Source organism: Anas platyrhynchos, chromosome 3 (genome assembly GCF_047663525.1).
Source record: "Anas platyrhynchos isolate ZD024472 breed Pekin duck chromosome 3, IASCAAS_PekinDuck_T2T, whole genome shotgun sequence".
Taxonomy (NCBI): Eukaryota; Metazoa; Chordata; class Aves; order Anseriformes; family Anatidae; genus Anas; species Anas platyrhynchos.
In genome coordinates, this window is record NC_092589.1 from 48180865 (window position 1) to 48198457 (window position 17593).

General features: G+C 37.2%; 1 protein-coding gene and 1 long non-coding RNA gene across 3 annotated transcripts in view; both read left to right on the forward strand.

The window, feature by feature from the left end:
- C3H6orf118 (chromosome 3 C6orf118 homolog) overlaps window positions 1-846 on the forward strand; it is a 33358-nt gene extending 32512 nt beyond the window's left edge. For both annotated transcript variants that reach the window (XM_038176174.2, XM_072035845.1), the window contains exon 10: window positions 628-846. In XM_038176174.2, the coding sequence (XP_038032102.2) occupies window positions 628-688 (61 nt within the window). In that variant the 3' untranslated portion in view covers window positions 689-846. The remainder of the gene's footprint in view (window positions 1-627) is intronic.
- An 8720-nt stretch (window positions 847-9566) lies between these two features.
- On the forward strand, window positions 9567-13289 carry LOC106018731 (uncharacterized). The gene is made up of 3 exons (XR_003496381.3): window positions 9567-9874; window positions 10827-10967; window positions 12311-13289. It is a non-coding gene; the product is annotated as an uncharacterized lncRNA (long non-coding RNA).
- The last annotated feature ends 4304 nt before the right edge of the window (window positions 13290-17593 follow it).

Below are 17593 nucleotides of genomic sequence, written 5' to 3' on the forward strand. Positions count from 1 at the left end.
TGAATCTTTATATATAAGCAACTGCAGGTATCTGAAGTTAGGTGAGATAGGGCTCAGTTCCTTTTGTATGGCCTATAATGGGAAGATTCCCCAACACTGTCTGTATTTTCGTCAAAGTGTTGGCTGTCACTGGTTTAGGTCTTGCTTTTATGAGTCCAGAGGAGGGCTACAAAGATGACCAGATGGCTTGAGCACCTCTCATATGATGAAGGGCTGTGGGAGCTGGGGATGTTCAGCCTGGAGAAGAGAAGGCTCTGGGGAGACATCTTCGTGGCCTTTCGGTACCTAAAGGGGTCTTATAAAAAGGATGGAGAAGTACTCTTTACTCAGGTACATAATGATAGGACAAGGGGGAATGGTCTTAAACTAAAATAGGATGGATTTAGATTAGATATTAGGAGGAAATTCTTCACTGTAAGGGTAGTGAGACACTGGAACAGGTTGCCCAGAGAAGCTGTGGGTGCCTCATTCCTGGAAGTGTTTGATAGGGCATTTGCCAACCTGATCTAGGTGGCATTCCTGCCCATGGCAGGGACATTGGGGTTAGATGATCTTTAAGGTCCCTTCTAACCCAAGCCATTCTATGATTCTACTCAGTGATTTTGTTTATATGCCATATATTTTTAGGAAGATATGGGAACTGATAGAGAAAGTCTTGTTACGTGAAGATGAAGACAAGAGTTTCTGAGAATCCAGAAGAAAAGTAATGAAGTAAAGGAAGATAAATGCTTGCCCGTCCAAAAGGACTCTTAACATCCTGAAGTTGTACAAGTGGAAACCCAGGCATGAAAAATGTACTGTTGGACCTTAGAATACAATATTAAAACACAACTTCAAGACTGGAAACATTATTCCTTTTTTTTTTTTTTTTTTTTTTTTTGCATATGTTATTATTGATTGCTATACTGTCTGCATAACAAGCTATACGATATATGTCCATATATCCATATATATTGGTATATTTCCATATAAGAAAATGGTATATTTCCATATACCATTTTAAGAAAACGTCTAGTGCTAATAATTGTTTAATTAGCTAGCTGTGTTTTTCTGTGAAGCTTTCACTAGACACTTCCCTCATTCTGTCATAAATTCTCTAAATAGAGGAACTACTTCTAGAGGAATATCAGGTATTAAACTCCCAGGACAAAACTCACAGTGGAAAGTTATTTAAGTAAACTGAAGTTGCATCTTCTAAATAAGACATGAAAGCTAGTCTTGAACTAGGCCTTGAATTATGGTGCCAAGTACTGGAACATGAGCATTAGTTCTGTCAGCCTCTTCAGGATTTGTAAATTTTGCCTTTCATTTTATGAAATTTGTCTATGGCTGCAAAAATTTTGTGAAAACACAATTCAGGTTCAGATCAGGTAGGCACTTGCCTGATTTCACAGAAAGTCTGAGAGAACAAGTCAAAGAAAAGAAATAGTCCCTTTCTATTGGAAGGGAAGTTATAAATACCAGTAATTCAACTTATGCTATGAGGATTGTTCTGTTTATCTTGATGAATGAATGTGAAGAAAAGGCAGGTAGGAGAAAAATTACACTTTTTTTTTTTTTTAATTGAATCCATGCTAAAGAAACATCTTTAGGTCCATGCAGGATAAATGACAATGGATTATTATTATTAATTAAAAAAAAAAATAGAAAGGGCTCATGAGAATAATCACACAGCATCAAGCAAGAGAAGTCCAGACATACTAGTGACAAGACTCATAGACACAGGGATCTTGGTATTTCTTCAAGCCTTTTATTATTTGAGAAAATTTAATGGCTATTTCAATTACTTTTTTTTTTTTTTTTTTTAATAAGGTGGTTTCATCAGATTTCATGAATAGGTTGTCACTGTAGTAAGTGACTTTGCAAGGTGTCAGGTTGGAGAAGTTACTTCTTAGAGCTGACTTGTTAGGTGATTTTTTGTTTGTTTGTTTTTTCCTTTCTTTAGTTGCAGATCCATAAAAACCTGTAGCTGCCAGAACTAAGAAAATAAAAAAAAATATTCTGCTTCCTTCTGTCTCAAGCTGCTAAGACTAGATACACACGAAGTCCGATTCTGTAGTAGTCACATTGTACTCTTATGGGATATGCCATTGAGGCATTAATGTCCCTGTCTTTAACACATGGACATCTCACAGAAGGATTCCAGCTTGTCCTAGGAGTTGTATTTCAAAATACGCTATTTCTTCTTGTGTTTATTTTTGACATGTAGATCCTTTATTCTGTCCCCTGAGGAAGAACACAAGAAAAGGAATGATTAGGAGAATATCCCGCCCAGCATTTTCTCCCACCTTTTAGTGAACTACTTTTTGTTTGAAACTGCGTTCTTTTGCCATCCATGTTAGAGAGCAACTAAACAAGCCACGATGAAAAAGGAATAGAGAAAGATAATTATACTATCTTCACGGTTTGCCACTCAAGATTTCAGTTGACTGTGGAAACCTGCCATGGAATGATATTGTCACCAAGAAGTGTGAGAAGGATAGAAATTTCTACAGGTAACAAGAGTAGTCAGAATTATAACAATTCATGTTTAAAACAGAAAGAAAGTTGGAAGTAAGCCAGAATCTAATCTATCTATCTAATCTATTGAGTAGAAAGGGGACTTCATATAGCAACATATGGTGCCTCTCACTGCTGGAGACAGAGTTCTGTGGAAAATGCTTCCTGAATTTGGGTCCATGGTGCCAATTCCCATGTCCTTATTTTAGAGATGGAAAATTGGGAGCAGCTGTGATTTCCCAGGAATATACTTTAGGATGGTAAAGTAAAATACAGTAACCACAAAACCCCAGATTCCATATTTTATCTCTTTTTTCTCTCTCTCCCTGTGGTTTGGAGCCTTGCTGATCATTTCAATAAAGTCACAGCAGGGGAAAGGATAGAAATGTGATTTGAACTTTCTTTTGGTAAAAATGTATGCATTAGTCTCTCAGTATAAAACTGCCATTAACCCAGAAATGTTCTATATTAGCATATGAGTAATTATTGATATTTTGTGAACTAGAATGTGCATGTTGGAATCACTAATTATTACAGCAAATTTTTAATAATTCTTGTAACCCTCAATTTCTCTTTATTGCATTTATGAAATAAATATAGGGGCTCCCAGAAGGTGAATGTGATATTATTTTCGGTTCACCTCTCATCAGGGACTCTAGCAAAAATTTACAAACATCAATTAACTTTCATCATGCTGACATCTGGGAAATAACTTCTTGAACCCATGTTACAGATAGATAAATAGGAGTTAAATAACTTGGTCTGGATCATGTAGTAGATTGGGAAGAGTTCTCACACTGTCTCCCAGTTCCTAACTCATGACTAACTAGTAAGCATGCTGCCACATGGTTTATTTACATTTTGAGTCTGTTTTTAATGGATTAAGTTGCTGTTTCTTTTTCCTCTGAATCATCCAAAATTTGGCAACACTGTATGTTAATAAAGCTTTTACGTGCTTAGGCTGGTATTTATAGCTAAAGAAAATATTTATTGTCACCTTTGGTTGTTTCTAACATTTGTGTATGCTGTTAGCACAGAATGCTAGCAAGCAAAGCACAAATAATTTGTTGTCGTTCTTTTTAAGACTTGTTACCACTGAAAACAGGACAATGGGAGCTTTTGGATCAGTTCCTTCTGCTCATATTCCCCAGTTAGTTTCATTTTTGCTTACACAGTAGCCTTTCAGCTTACGAATATTTTTATGGTGGTGGTTGATAAGGCATGCCCGAGATGATGAGGAGCTGCTTTTTCCTATTGTGGATTTGTGGATTCTTATACACTTACCAACTCAGCTTAGACTGATTATTAACTTTATTTTTGGAGTTTTCCATTGTAAGTTTTTTGTTTGTTTGTTTTTCCTGTGTTACTTGTAGCCCCTTTCAGATCAACAGTGGTATACCTGATTATTGATGGAAGTGTAAAACTTCTGTTTTTTATAATTACCGTCTTTCCATTTCTGGCTGCTCTAAGTAATTAAAACATGTTCATGGAGGTTCTTTAAAGGTCATATCAGTTGTTCTTTATTTGTGATTTTCTTTATAAAGCCAGGACTACTGTAGTCACAATGTGGTACTGGAGGATTTACTTCTATGCCAAAACAAAATAAAAAAAAAAAAAATAGGACATTATCATTACATTATTAGAAGTTCCTGGAACTATTTCTCCTGAAGACAAGGTGGTGCCAAAGAAAACTAGGTACATTGCTGTACCAATGACTTTCAAGTTTTAGGGGCTTTCTCTGAGGAGAAAGCCATTCATAGTCATTTGTGAGATTTAGAGATGCCAACTGGTTATCTCATTTTGAAACTGAGATGGACATTTATTGGAACAGATGGGTAGGTACACTGTGATAATTCTCTTTGTAATATGAAGCATTATTATTTAAAAGTATCAGATTATACCTGGATTGTTGGTTGAGGGAGCAGTCAGCAGAGGCATTATTACCCTAAAATGACTGGTTACTGCTATCTGTTCTGAAATGAAATCCAGTTATACGATGCACATCTATACTAGCAAAGTGGCTGTATAAAGTAGGATTAGCTAACTTACCTGAGTATAAAGAAATGTAAGTTAATAACATGAAAAAGACCTACAGAAGGACTTGAAATTGCCCAGACTGGCCCAAGGGGATAGCCTAGCTGTCTGTTACCATTTGGGCAAGTGATAATCACACCTAATCATGCCCAGTGGACACCAATATTTCCAGAGAATATGGGAGCAGCCAGAGGGTGTGAGATCAAAGGAAACATTTGAAGAAAAAAGCGACAGGGAAAAAGAAGATCTAGAAGAGATCTGAGGAGCTGGGAAGAAGCAGGAAGTAGAGAATCCCCAATCAAATTTTCTTCAAGATTTAAAAAAATATTTCCTTTCTGTTAAGTGACTAGATGCTGGTACTTGATCTCTGAATATCTAAGAGTGAGTCAGCTGCACCATGCATATTCGTGTGAACCATTAGAGCTGAGTGAAATGAGAGGTTTTACTTTAATATTTCATATTTTTTTCTATAAATTTTGTAACTTTTATCTTTTTTAGCTTCAATTAATAAATGGCCTATTTTACAATTAGTTTTGCTTGAGTTCAAGTTGATTTCAGGGTGCTGGCAAACGTCAAGATCAGTTATGTGTTCTGGGTAAGGAAACTTAAACCTGACTGCAGGATTTATTTATTTATTTCCACTATCCAGTAAATCCATTGTTCTTGGTTTCCAAAAGGAATCTCAGCAGCTACCCAGCTACGTGTGCCAGTTTACAAGCTGAAGTAACAGTCGTATATGTGGAAGAAGCCTCTTCTGGCTAACAGCATTAAGCCCAACCCTCAAAGAAGTGAGTGGTATGTGACATTTAGTTTAGAAAGAATTTTTAAAAAGCTATTTCTTCCTTGGAAAACATTAGAAAATATTCATGATATAAGCTAGAGAGGGTGATCTGAGGAGGCGATTTTTGATAAAGGTAAGAATGGAAGGTTCAGCAGTCTGATGTGTAAGTGAAGTATTAAAATAAAAAGACTACTCTGATGCATTCTGCAAGCATGAAATCTGTTCCAGGCCTGAAAGCAACTTAGCAGAAGAGTCTGCAGCCAAATGTTAGAGATTAAGGAACTAAGGTAGAAATTTCAGCCATATTCCAAAACAGAACTTTTGGAGCAAGCACATTAGCTACAATCTCTGGAGAAATAACTGTCATTTAGGATATGGACACTTAGTAAATACTGTGTATTCTAGTCAGCTTCTCTTTACCTTAATGATTAATCAAAAAACTAACATAAAGCCACCTTGGATGTGGACATGGCACTCTGCTTTCATACTGGGTTTATTGTGTTTATAGTAGTGTTTGTAATGCAGGTACTATTTCTGGAATACCAACTTACTGCAAAGTGGAAATAAGTTATGGTTCCTTTGTTGTTGTTATTTTGTTTGTTTGTTTGTGTCTTTTGTTTTGCATGTTTTTGTACCTCTTATAAAGGGTCTTTTTTTATTTCCCCTTTTGCCTATATGATTAGTATTTTCTTCTTGTGAACTCTCAAGATCATGGAAGTTTCTGCAGGGCCCTTAGAATAGAGTATTTCTCTCATTGGGTCCAAGGAGAGCAGACCTGATGGACAGTACTGTTGGAGCTTTTCTTTAACAGAGATATTTCTGTTCAGTAGCAAAATTATTTTCTTCTCAGATGTATTGTTTTCCTGTATCCAGAAAATAATTTATAAATGCCATTTACTAAACAAGAAATCATACTGAAAGAAGAACAAAGTTTAAAGCCACCATTACTTGCACAGTGATGATGATACAGCCTTATATGGTTACTTTTTTCCTTACCCCGTTCTATCCTGATAGGGCAAACCATCCTTATCCAGCAAGTTCAAACTCACAAGGTTTTTAAATCAAAATAGTGAATTGGGTGCCTGAACCATAGAAATCTAGACGTGGAAGACTACTCATGATTCTTGACTTCCCACCACCTGTCTATCCTGTTCTTAAAATCTTGAAAATAGAGAAGTATATTCTCACCCTCTGTGACTTGCTTCAACATGTGTTTCACTTTCCTGAGCCTGAAATACAACTTTGTCTTCGAAGCACATTTGGCTGATTTCTTCATGCAATCTTCAAAAGGAGAGTTACCCTACAAGAGGTTTCCAGCATACATTTTAGTGGGGGGAGAAGACTGCATCCTTTGCTTAAGTGAAACATCAGAAGTGAAACAACAGAAAGGACCAAGGCTTCTGAATACTCACAAAAACACAAAAATAACAACAGTTTTCTTTAAATAAAAGCAAGACTCTTTAGCTGACCAAGTTCTCATCAACATGCTAGCAGTACTAGGATTTCATTTTCAAGCTTAGTATTATAGTCCAACTGATGCAGAGGGAAAGAAGACTGTGATCACTGCCACATAGTGCATTGTAACAGCAAAACACAGGAAAATGTGAAGAGCATCTGCTTCTAAAGACAGAAACCCACATAGAGGGCTTTGGAGTGAGGAAGACTTTTCTGGGCTGGATTCACGAGAAAGGGAAGAAAGTCTCCTGTTTGGATGGTTCATTCTGTAGGGTTATCAACTCATATCCATTTCTTATCCCCTAGGATGGTTTTTTGTTGTTGTTTTTCTTATCACTTTTGTGTTATATAGTGCTTGTCTTTACACAATGCCACAGATTTTTTATTGTATTTTATTTTATTTTTTATTCAATTCTACAATTATATTCTCTTGGTTTACTTGGCTTGTTTGTGTCAGGAAATCTTTGTTTCCCACTCATAACGGTAACTTTGTGAATGGCAAATTACATCAGTGGGCAAAAAAGGCTTACTCTTTTCCTTTACTTGAGAGCAAAAGAGAGCTCTTTTTGCTTCCTTAGATGGCCACAAAGCCAATGTACCCTATGCTAGTACTCTATAGGAATAAGACTCTAGCACAATACTGCTCTCAAAGGAGCAAGTAATGCTCCATTTACTAGCTGCCAGGAATGGCTTACTTATTGCAAGTCATTACAAAATCTGGACATGACATACAATCAAAGCCATGCACGCATTTCTTCCATGTTGTTTTTCTATTTAATTAAGCTATTATCCAAAGTGATTAAATTGTTTAACCTAGAAGAGTTGGTGTATTCATTCTCTTTTATTTTTATCAATAAACCAAATGCAAGAAGCGGATAGTAGTAAGATATTGTAATTACCTCTCAGTCTTGTTATCAGGGAAAAAAACAAAACAAAACATATGATGAAATTAGTCAAAGTTACCTAAGAGAATTTAAAACAGAATATGTAAAGTTGCCTATGTATTCAGTGAAAACCTTGTTATTAAGTTACTACCAGCTATCTGCCAATGTGAACAGTTATACCCTTTTTAATATGGGTATAACTACACCAATAATTCCTAAGCATTTCCCTATTTTTGTTGGGGAGGAGATTTCAAAAGACCTCTGTTCTACTGATTTCTGATGGGATATAACATTTCTGCTATTTGTTGGTTTTATTTTATTATTTTATTATTATTATTATTTTTAACTGAATTTTATGAGCATGGATTTTAAGTTTGGCTGCTGCTTGTACTCTTAAGGTTTCCACATGTTTTTGTTGATAGCCGGCTGACTATGAGCCAGCAGTGTGCTCAGGTGGCCAAGAAGGCCAACAGCAACCTGGCTTGTGTAAGAAGCAGTGTAGCCAGCAGGGTTAGGGAAGTGATTGTCCCCCTGTACCTGGCTCTGGTGAGGCTGCACCTCGAGTACTATGTTTAGTTTTGGGCCCCTTGCTACAAGAAGGACATCGAGGTGCTCAAGGGAGTCCAGAGAAGGGCAGTGAAGCTGGTGAGGGGTCTGGAGAATGAGTCTTATGAGGAGCGGCTGAGGGAGCTGGGTTTGTTCAGCCTGGAGAAGAGGAGGCTCAGGGGTGACCTTATTGCACTCTACAGGTACCTTAAAGGAGGCTGTAGCGAGGTGGGGGTTGGTCTGTTCTCCCACGTGCCTGGTGACAGGACGAGGGGGAATGGGCTAAAGTTATGCCAGGGGAGGTTTAGGTTGGAGATTAGGAAGAACTTCTTTACTGAGAGGGTTGTTAGGCATTGAAATAGGCTGCCCAGGGAAGTGGTCGAGTTACCATCCTTGGAGTTCTTTAAAATATGTTTAGATGTAGAGCTTAGGGATATGGTTTAGTGGAGGACTTGTTAGTGTTAAGTCAGAGGTTGGACTCGATGATCTTGGAGGTCTCTTCCAACCTCAATGATTCCGTGATTCTGTTGTATTTTTTTTTTTTTTTTTTGTTTTGTTTTTTCCTCCCATTTAGTTTTTTTTTTTTTTTTTTTTTTTTTTTTAAATGAATCTTGGAAGGCAGTAAATGATATAGCCTCTTTCAACTAATATTTCTGCAGTATTGCACTCCACTCTGGCAAGAGATTAGCGTTTACTTCCAAAAATCTACAGTTGCTTCTGTCCTACTTTCTTCAAATAACCATACACTGTACATCCTCCACCGGTTAAAAGTTAGTACTATTTCTTCTTACAGTAAATTTAAGTTCTACATTGGATCATTTGTCTAATTAGAAGCAGATTCAAGCACCTATAATTTCCACTGTCCTAATCTCTTTGCATGTTTTCTTAAAGTCTTGATTAGGAAATAACTACACAGAATTCAGAAATACTGCTGTGTATCATTCAGGATCTTACAGAGTAGAACCTGTTCAGGACATCCTAGCATCAGAATAACAGCTGAGAGTGGTCTGGATATTTCAGGACCTCCAGGCAGGTATGCAAGGGATTGCTGTGAAGCCAGAGCACTGACTGAGGGAGCAGCTAGTGGTATTTTAGGAAAGGTTGAGTATTGAAATGGTTTTAGGAGGCTGTGAACAGAAAATACCTAGTTATATGGCATTTTAAAGGCCTGTGAGTTAAATTTCCTCCTCCTTTCTTCTCTTCTCCTAGGATATCCCTCCTCTATTTTCTTCCTTCTCATCCATCTGAGGTTTAAAACTTTTGCTCTGCAACTCCTCCTGACACCTGCAAATGATTCCTTCTCCATGCAGGTATTTGATCCTACCCACGTGCACTTTCTTCTTGCTTTCTCCCTCCTCACTATTTCAGGGGTCACAGGCATGGATAGTCAATTATCCTGACTACCTTCTGGGACTGCCCATGCCTCCAACTGGCCTGTGGGCAGGGTGGTCCAGAAAGGCTTTCTTCAGGGAAGCTTCAGCTGTGTGATAAAAGGGCAGCAGCACCTGGGAAACATGGTAACACAAATGAAGTGTGATTACCTTCAGTGTTTCCTGGTGTTAGGCCTGCATTGCATATATTTAAGGTTGTGATAGTGTTTTCCATTCAAGTATGTCTGGCAGATATGATTTTGATATGAAATTGGACCAAGCTGGAGAACGACTTTGTTCTGAAGGTATGTAAATCCCACCAAAAATATGAGGAAAATATGTAGTTGTCAAGAGCAAGATGAGCTAATGAAAAAATACATGGCTTGCTGAAAGCTGAAACAGTATAAATGCAAGGTATAAAGCTGCTTTTTGGAGGCTTTATATATATATATATATATATACACATATACATGCATATATATATATGAATAGGTACATTTGTATGCTTTACTGTTTTAAGAGTGTTCAGGCACAAACCTGTCCCACTTTTCTTAAGTGGGAGTGGGGTGACTAATTTGAATCTAAAGATCCAAAAAGCTCTGAAGTCTTTATGAACTGGTTATTATTCAGGTGCCAAAGAATTACTGAGATTTAAATTAGAAATATTACAAAGGTAATAGGGATGGAAAGAAACTAGAAAAAGAAAACCCATATAGCTAAGGCGTAGTGTGCTTCCATTTGTATAATGGAAGAAGGGGAGTGAACGAGAAGCTTTCACTTCAGAGGGAAGTCAGAGTGCTTGTAAAAAGCAGGCAAATGTGTTTTCTCTTTTGGGGGGTTGTATTTAATTACTTGCATCACTTTGGAGATGGGTTCTACCAATCTTTTCAGCAATAACACAGGGACATGGAGCTGCTCCATTCCATGGTTGTGTGTGTTGTATCCAGTTTGATGTTCAAGGGTTCTAAACCACTCGGGTTGAATTTTAGTTCTGTACTGGAGTTCTGCAAGGGTATGGCTTTCAGTAAGAGATGTTTCTTGTATATCTTTTTTATTTTGTAAAGACATCAATTCCTAGGTTCCTCTGACTATAGGGCAGGACTTTATGTGGGAAGGGGAATTTCTTTTACTGGCCACAGTGCATTACTTTTGGCTTTCTTGCACTGTTCCTGGAGGATAGTCTTTGTAAGGATTTCTAGTTGTGACTGCCCCCTTTCATCTAGTTTACTAGCTTCCATGGGGTTTCTTTAACTGCAGTGAGATGTTTACATCTCTTGACACTTAATGAACAGTCTTCTGTGGATGGCTGGATGACTCTTTATGGAATGCAAAACAGCACAAGAACTTCCTGAAGTAGCCTCCTGGTGCTCCTTAAGGCTGGTTGGTAGAAGGGAGCAGGTAATGCTTTTTAAATAATCACTTTCAGGTGAAGTAATGCATAATGTTGACTGGAATTTGAGCTTCAGGGAGAATAACCTCTTTTTAAAGATAATTTTCTGATATTGTCTAGCACCTCTAAATGACACTGATTTGAGTCTCTCATCTGCAGAGATGTTCAGAAGATCTCTTCTGCAAGAAGGGTTGGTGCTGGGGGATTGATATTTTGCCAGTGCAATTTGGAATTGAAGCTTAGTTTGCGGTGATAAAGCACTATATTTCTGTGTATACTGCTGCTAACACTATCACTGGGTGAAGAACTCCAGATGTTGCTTTACTCACTGTTTTTATAAGTCCAAGTTAAGACCTGATCTTTGTACCATGTAAATGAGCATAAACATAATCTTGCCATCTGTATCTATATCTACAGATTTTTATCAGTGTAAAAACCAAGATAGTAGACTTTTTGTTGCTGTCACAAGTTCCATGTCTACACAGTCTGTCTTGCTAAATGCAAACCTTACCTCTTTTTTTTTTTTTTTTTTTTTTAAATATTATTTGTGTGTAGAGAGGAAATGCAGACCTTCTAAACACAACTATGCTTTATCTTTGAATGCCAGATCCCTGCTATGATTAGGGTGATAAAGACACCTGGACAACTATAATCCTTGCAAATTGGCTTGCATTTCTTTTCTTACTACCCACATGATTATAACTAAACAAGAGGCTAGACATGTCAGAATTTGGATAATAATGTGATGAAATGCACTTCAGAACTACTTCTAAAACTGTAAGGCTACAGGAACCTCTAAATCATCTTGTTTATTCTATGCATTTCAGGCTACATAACTACGGTGATGCTATCAATCTGAATTAATATAAACTGTTTCATTCCTTAGAATGAAAGTACTAGTATGTCCCAGGACTAAACAGTAGCAATCAAGATATTTAATGGTGAAGGGCTGCTAAAGAAGTGACTACTATTGTTAAATATACAAAAGAATTTATTTGTGTGTGTGTTGCTTCACTGTAGTCCTGCGTTAATTTCTTGTAACAGAGACGTCTTATAACAGTGTGGATGTAGTTCAAATAGCATCTTAACAAAGGTTGCTATTTTCTGCAAAGTTGAAGTATATTTGAATATAAGGGCACTTTCAGCATATTTGTGTCATCTTGGGGCAGCCACAGGGAGAACTTCTGAGGCTGTAAAGACTATGCAACCAGACACATCCATAATTGCAGACTTTCTTTATTAAACCCTGTGACCAGAGTAATGCTGGATGTGGAATGAGATTCATTAAGTATTTACTGAGAAATAATAAAAATGCATTTCACAAGCAGAACTCTTACCTGTATTTTCACAGGCTGACTTGAGGAAACAAAAGAATGGAGAGATCAGCCAGCTTGCTGGAAAGTATGAGCCACGTAGTTGTTGGAAGACAATAAATTTGTAGTTGAAACAACAGCAATTAATTCATAACTCCTCCTATATTTATATAAGAAAGCTTATTTGTGCAAGAAAGTTTCAGCAAATTAATTGTTCTCTTTTTGAATGTCTAAATTCCCCCCAAACTGAAGCCTGAAATTAGGATGAAATTATATTTTGTTAGAGTAACATTCATGTATTTCTGTTTTAACTATCACTCTTTGTATTGTATGAATGATTGAGCAAAACCTGGTATTTTGTATAGAGTCAGATGTAATTTTTGCGAAGGCATATGAAACTAGTCAAAAATCTGTTTCTGGCACTTCTCAAAATAGGCCTGCAAATTAATTAGAACAAACATCTCTAACACCTGATAGTAAACCATACAGTGAGACCCCAGAGCAGTGGGGAAAAGAAAAGTGATGGTGCTATTACCATGGGAGATAATAAACGTGCATATATTTTTCTTGGTTGTTACTCCACTGAGTGTAATGTTCACTGATCTGGAAAGGACTGCTACACACCCAAAACTGATGAAGATGATGTTTCAAGTAGGACTTCAGTGATATCCAAGCATTATGATAGCAGTCTGCAGTTGGAGTAATCTTTCCTCCTCCCCACTCCCCAAGACCTGACAGCCAACTGAATCATTTCCCTTCCCGACCCAGCCCACCAATGTTGTTGCAAAACCCAGGGATACACAAAAAATACTTGTCTCTCTTAATGGGTATTAAAATTGAGTAAATTCTGTCTTTACTCTTTTATTGTTTTGACTCTATCACTTTGTGTGTGAGAAAAATGCCTGAACTCAGGAGAAAACTTTGAACCTTCTCTGGAAAAATGAAAATGCTCCTTTAAATGTATATTGTCACCTAAAATATATGGCTATCTAGTGATGATATGCCAGAAAGCTGTAATTTTATTTCTCATTCCCTTATTCTCCAGTGTGGATGCTTCCAACAGGAATAGGATCCCAAACTTCATGAAGCTCATAAACTTGTTAAGTGTGGAAATAGCAGGACACTTCAGGAACTTAGGCAGTCTGGCCAAGGAACACAGTATATCTGCTACAGATACCCCCCAAGGCACTTAATTAAAACTCCCAGCAGGCAACATCTGCATGAAAACAATTTCACTTTTGGTGAGACTGGAAATTTCAGCTTTCTGATGGATTTTTTTCTTCCCTTGGTAAAAGTCTATTCTCTAGTGTATGTGTAAACACACCCCATGGATTGCATTATAAACTTGCAAATTTCCTTTATAAATAATGTCTCTGTGGTGTTCTCACCATGTCTAACATAAAGAAGTGTCAGAATTGTAATGGCGATCACTTGTGTATGCATGCTTTAGCAGCTTAAGGGTAAATAGCATATGTCTTTCTGTGTCATTGAAATGAGTAACATGTAGTAGAATTGGCAATTGCCAAGTAGTAGCAATATTGTGTGATGGTGATCCACTTGCTAATTCAAATGTATTATGGGGGCAGGAAAAAAAAAAAAAAAAGAAAAAAAAAAAGAAATGAACCTCCACAGGCAAAGTAATTACTAAATAGTATTTGGACCGTTATACTTCAAACTGCTGGGTTAAAGTACTATTCACAAGTCGTGGTCGTTTTTCCTGTTCTCTTCTGCTATCCCTGCCCTTAGCAGTTCTTATTATTGACCTGGGAGCGAGCACAATTAAAATCTTTTTTCCAGTTCTATCCTATACTCATCTTTAAACTTGATGGGAATTCTTACTATTGAAAATGCCAGTCAGAGAAGTTAATCGTCCACCCCAGGCTTTAGAACATCATATTTGCTGAAAATGAAAGGAGAGTAATTTAAATAGCAGTAATGATTTCAAAGTGTCTCCATTTCATGTCATGGCTAGCATCGCCTGCTATTAGAGGTCCCTGAACCCCGATTTCATACTGGTTACAATAAATCACGTTCTTATGGTAAAGAGAGAAAGAGCAGCCACTTAAAGAGGACAATGTATAAGCCTCAAAGGGAAAAAATTCTGTGGTCGGCATTGAGGTCCCTCAGGGAAGGGAAGAAATATGGGAAATGTATTGACTTCTTACTAATGTATGTACATGCTTAGCCAGAAATGAGTAGGGATGAAAACATTACTAATCAGTAAAAAATAAAACATTAACAGTGGCAGAAGGAGATTCTAAAGGATCTGTTTATACTCTCTGGCACTTCCTACAAAAGGTTTTGTAAGGGACGGACACTAAATAAAATGGAAGGACCATGCTGTAACACATGTAAAACTGAGAAAAGCCTGAATATTCACTGTGGATCTGCATGACCAGTGCTAGAAATAACCAGCGTGTTTGAAAAATATGCTAGTTTATGCACTTAATTATTTCTTTGGTCTATTATTTTGCTGTTAAAGCAGAGATCTGCTGAGTTCAACAAGTGACAAGCACCCGTACTGCAGATACTAATAATGTATGATTAAATAAATGAAATACTTAGCAGGGTAGATCCTCTACCTCCTTTCTCACATGAATGGTTTCTAGGTGTGCTATCCACGTGGCTGGGACTTGCACAGTTAGACTTTGCATTCATGAAAATGTTCCCCTTCCAATATTTGTTTGTATGTATCTGGTAAACCACATGAAGTGTAAAAGCAAGAAGATAGTTCATTATAATTCATGCTGAAATACCGGTTTCTTTTCCAAGGTGCTTCATACCTGTAGCATGTCTAACATCTGATTACTCTAGAAAGATGTAGTCCCTTAGGTAGCTGAGTTCCACTTTGGTACAACTGGAGGTTCAAGGCAGTATGATAGTATCATTTTCTGTTTTGGAAAGGAACTGTATGAATGACTATATGAATTGAAAAGGATATTGCTTTAATCTTAATCGTACCTTCAGTAACATAAAACCTTAAAAATTATAAAATGTTAGGAAAGAATTTTAACTGTAGTAAAAAGCTTCTGGGGATATCTTACAACTTCAGCCTCTGATGTACCAGCAGCTGCAGCCAAGAGGTTCTCTCTTTCTTTTGGGCGAGCTGTCTGCAGTTTTTACCAGAGATGCTTGGAATGTGGCTGAGTCCCACTGGGACTGGCCTGGTTCTGGGTGTGGGCCCTGGCCAGCTCCAGACCTTTGGGCTTTGCTGTGGTAAGGGTATTGTGGAAGTGTGGGAGGCTGCCATTCGATCTAGCTGAAGACAAAATTTCTTACAGGATGTGGTATCGATATGGATGTTCAGAAAAAGATAATATACAAAAAGTGTTGGCTTGACTTACTGTGCTACGAACTACAGACCCTTCTGTCAACCAGTTCATTGAGAATCAGAGAACACTTGATGTTTGTTTTTCATATTTTTTTTCAGGTGTCAAACTTGTTCCTACATCAGCCTTTCTATTTTTTTTTTTTAATTTAGCTTTTTCTGCTTATTTAAAAAATAAAACAACCCCCTGCTCCCCCCCCCCCCCCCCCCCCCCCCCCCAGCCCCGAAAACAAAATAAGCCTTTTCATATAAAAGCTTTTATAGCTTGAAAATTGTTAACTTGCATGGCCTACTAAGGGGAGAAGGGGAGAAATCTTTTCTTGCCCAATACTACAGGTACTGGGGTGGGTGGTGTGTGTCAAAGAAACATCCATGTTATGGTGTTATGTTTATCATCAGTTAATAAGTAGCTGGCTTTATTCACTTGCATTTTTCAGTATCTTGTTTATTAACAAGTTATGTAGTTTTAATCAAATAAGTAACAATTACGAGAGGTAATAATGCCAGCCTTTAAATGAAAGGCAAATTAGTAAGAATCTAGGCTGAGGAACCAGTGGCAGCAATGAATCCCTGGGAAACAAAAGTATGCCTCAACTAAATGAGGGAATGCCTTGGAGGTCAGGAGAAATGGGAAGCTCTTGGAAGTGAAATCCATTGAGGGATGTCAATTATGTGGATACAACATGTGGCTCAGGAACAACCCCATCATGAATGGTGGGAAAGCAAGAGAGGATGATGTGCATCACAGGCACATGAAAAGAGGCATAGATGCCCTTTGTCTTATACTACTTCCTGGGTATCTGCTCATGGTCACTGTCAGTGACTGCACCTATTTGACGGTGTTTATGAGGTTTGGGCTATTTTGTGAACTCCTAAAAATGTGATATTACCATCTTAGAAAGTTTGGGTGTGTTAGGGATATTTCAATTATACTGCATTTGGGTTTTAATCATATTTTAAAACTTTATTGAAAGCTGAAACTCAGGAGGTGTAATTCTGATTTTTAAAATAGTCACTTCATCAAAGAGGCCACTCCATCAAAATTAATGAAATATCTTCCTTTTCAGGTTTTCTACTGTTTGTAATAAAACAGCCTAATGCTTCTGTCAAAATATTTATTGACAACAGAATCAGGAGATGTTGATCAAGAAGAAACATCTGTTTCAATCCTCATTAACTAACAGAGGAAATATTTTAGCTTTTGCATAAAATCAACCTGAGTCATTGATAGCTGTAGTAAAGTCTGTAGTGTACTGCTGCTGACTTGTCATGAAATGTATAATTTGTTTAGAATATTTTGCAATATCAAATGTTGAAAATTCAGGATGTGTTTTGTTTTATTGCTGAAGAAACTCTTGTTTTGCTTTAAATTGTGGTGAACCATACTCTGGAACATCAGCATTTCTCACAACATATGAATTCTGAGTTGCATCTACTACACACACTAAGATGGTGGTTTTGCAATGTTGTAAACCAATAGTTTATTTATCAAAGACAAGGTGGAACAATGTATTTGGAGAATTTGTTTTAGGGAGTACTACTTGAAATGAATTGCATCAATGCTGAGATCAATACAAGTCTGCTCAGAGGAATAAAACTTCTATTTCATGCTCAACAAGTTCAAAATCTTGCCTCTTGCATGAGAAAAGTCACCTCTGATTTTACTTGTCACCTTTTCTATACTTCTGAGTGGATGGTAGTTTGTGATTCCCAGCTGTGATGCAATATGACTTTCAGAAAGAATTGAGTGCTTCTGCTCGTGCTTCAGTTCATCAGACCTGAATTCTTGCATTTCTAAACATACCACTTTAAAGTTTAAATGCTTTGTTTGTAATGAGAGTCAGAGTTTTATTCACTGATATGTGCTCATGAAGAATAAATGCAAAACAAAACTTATGAAAACTCTGCACTTCTACTGCAGATTTTTTTTTTTTCAATTTTCTTACTTTGATAGATGCAACTAAAGAATTTAAATAACCTTTCTGTTGAATAT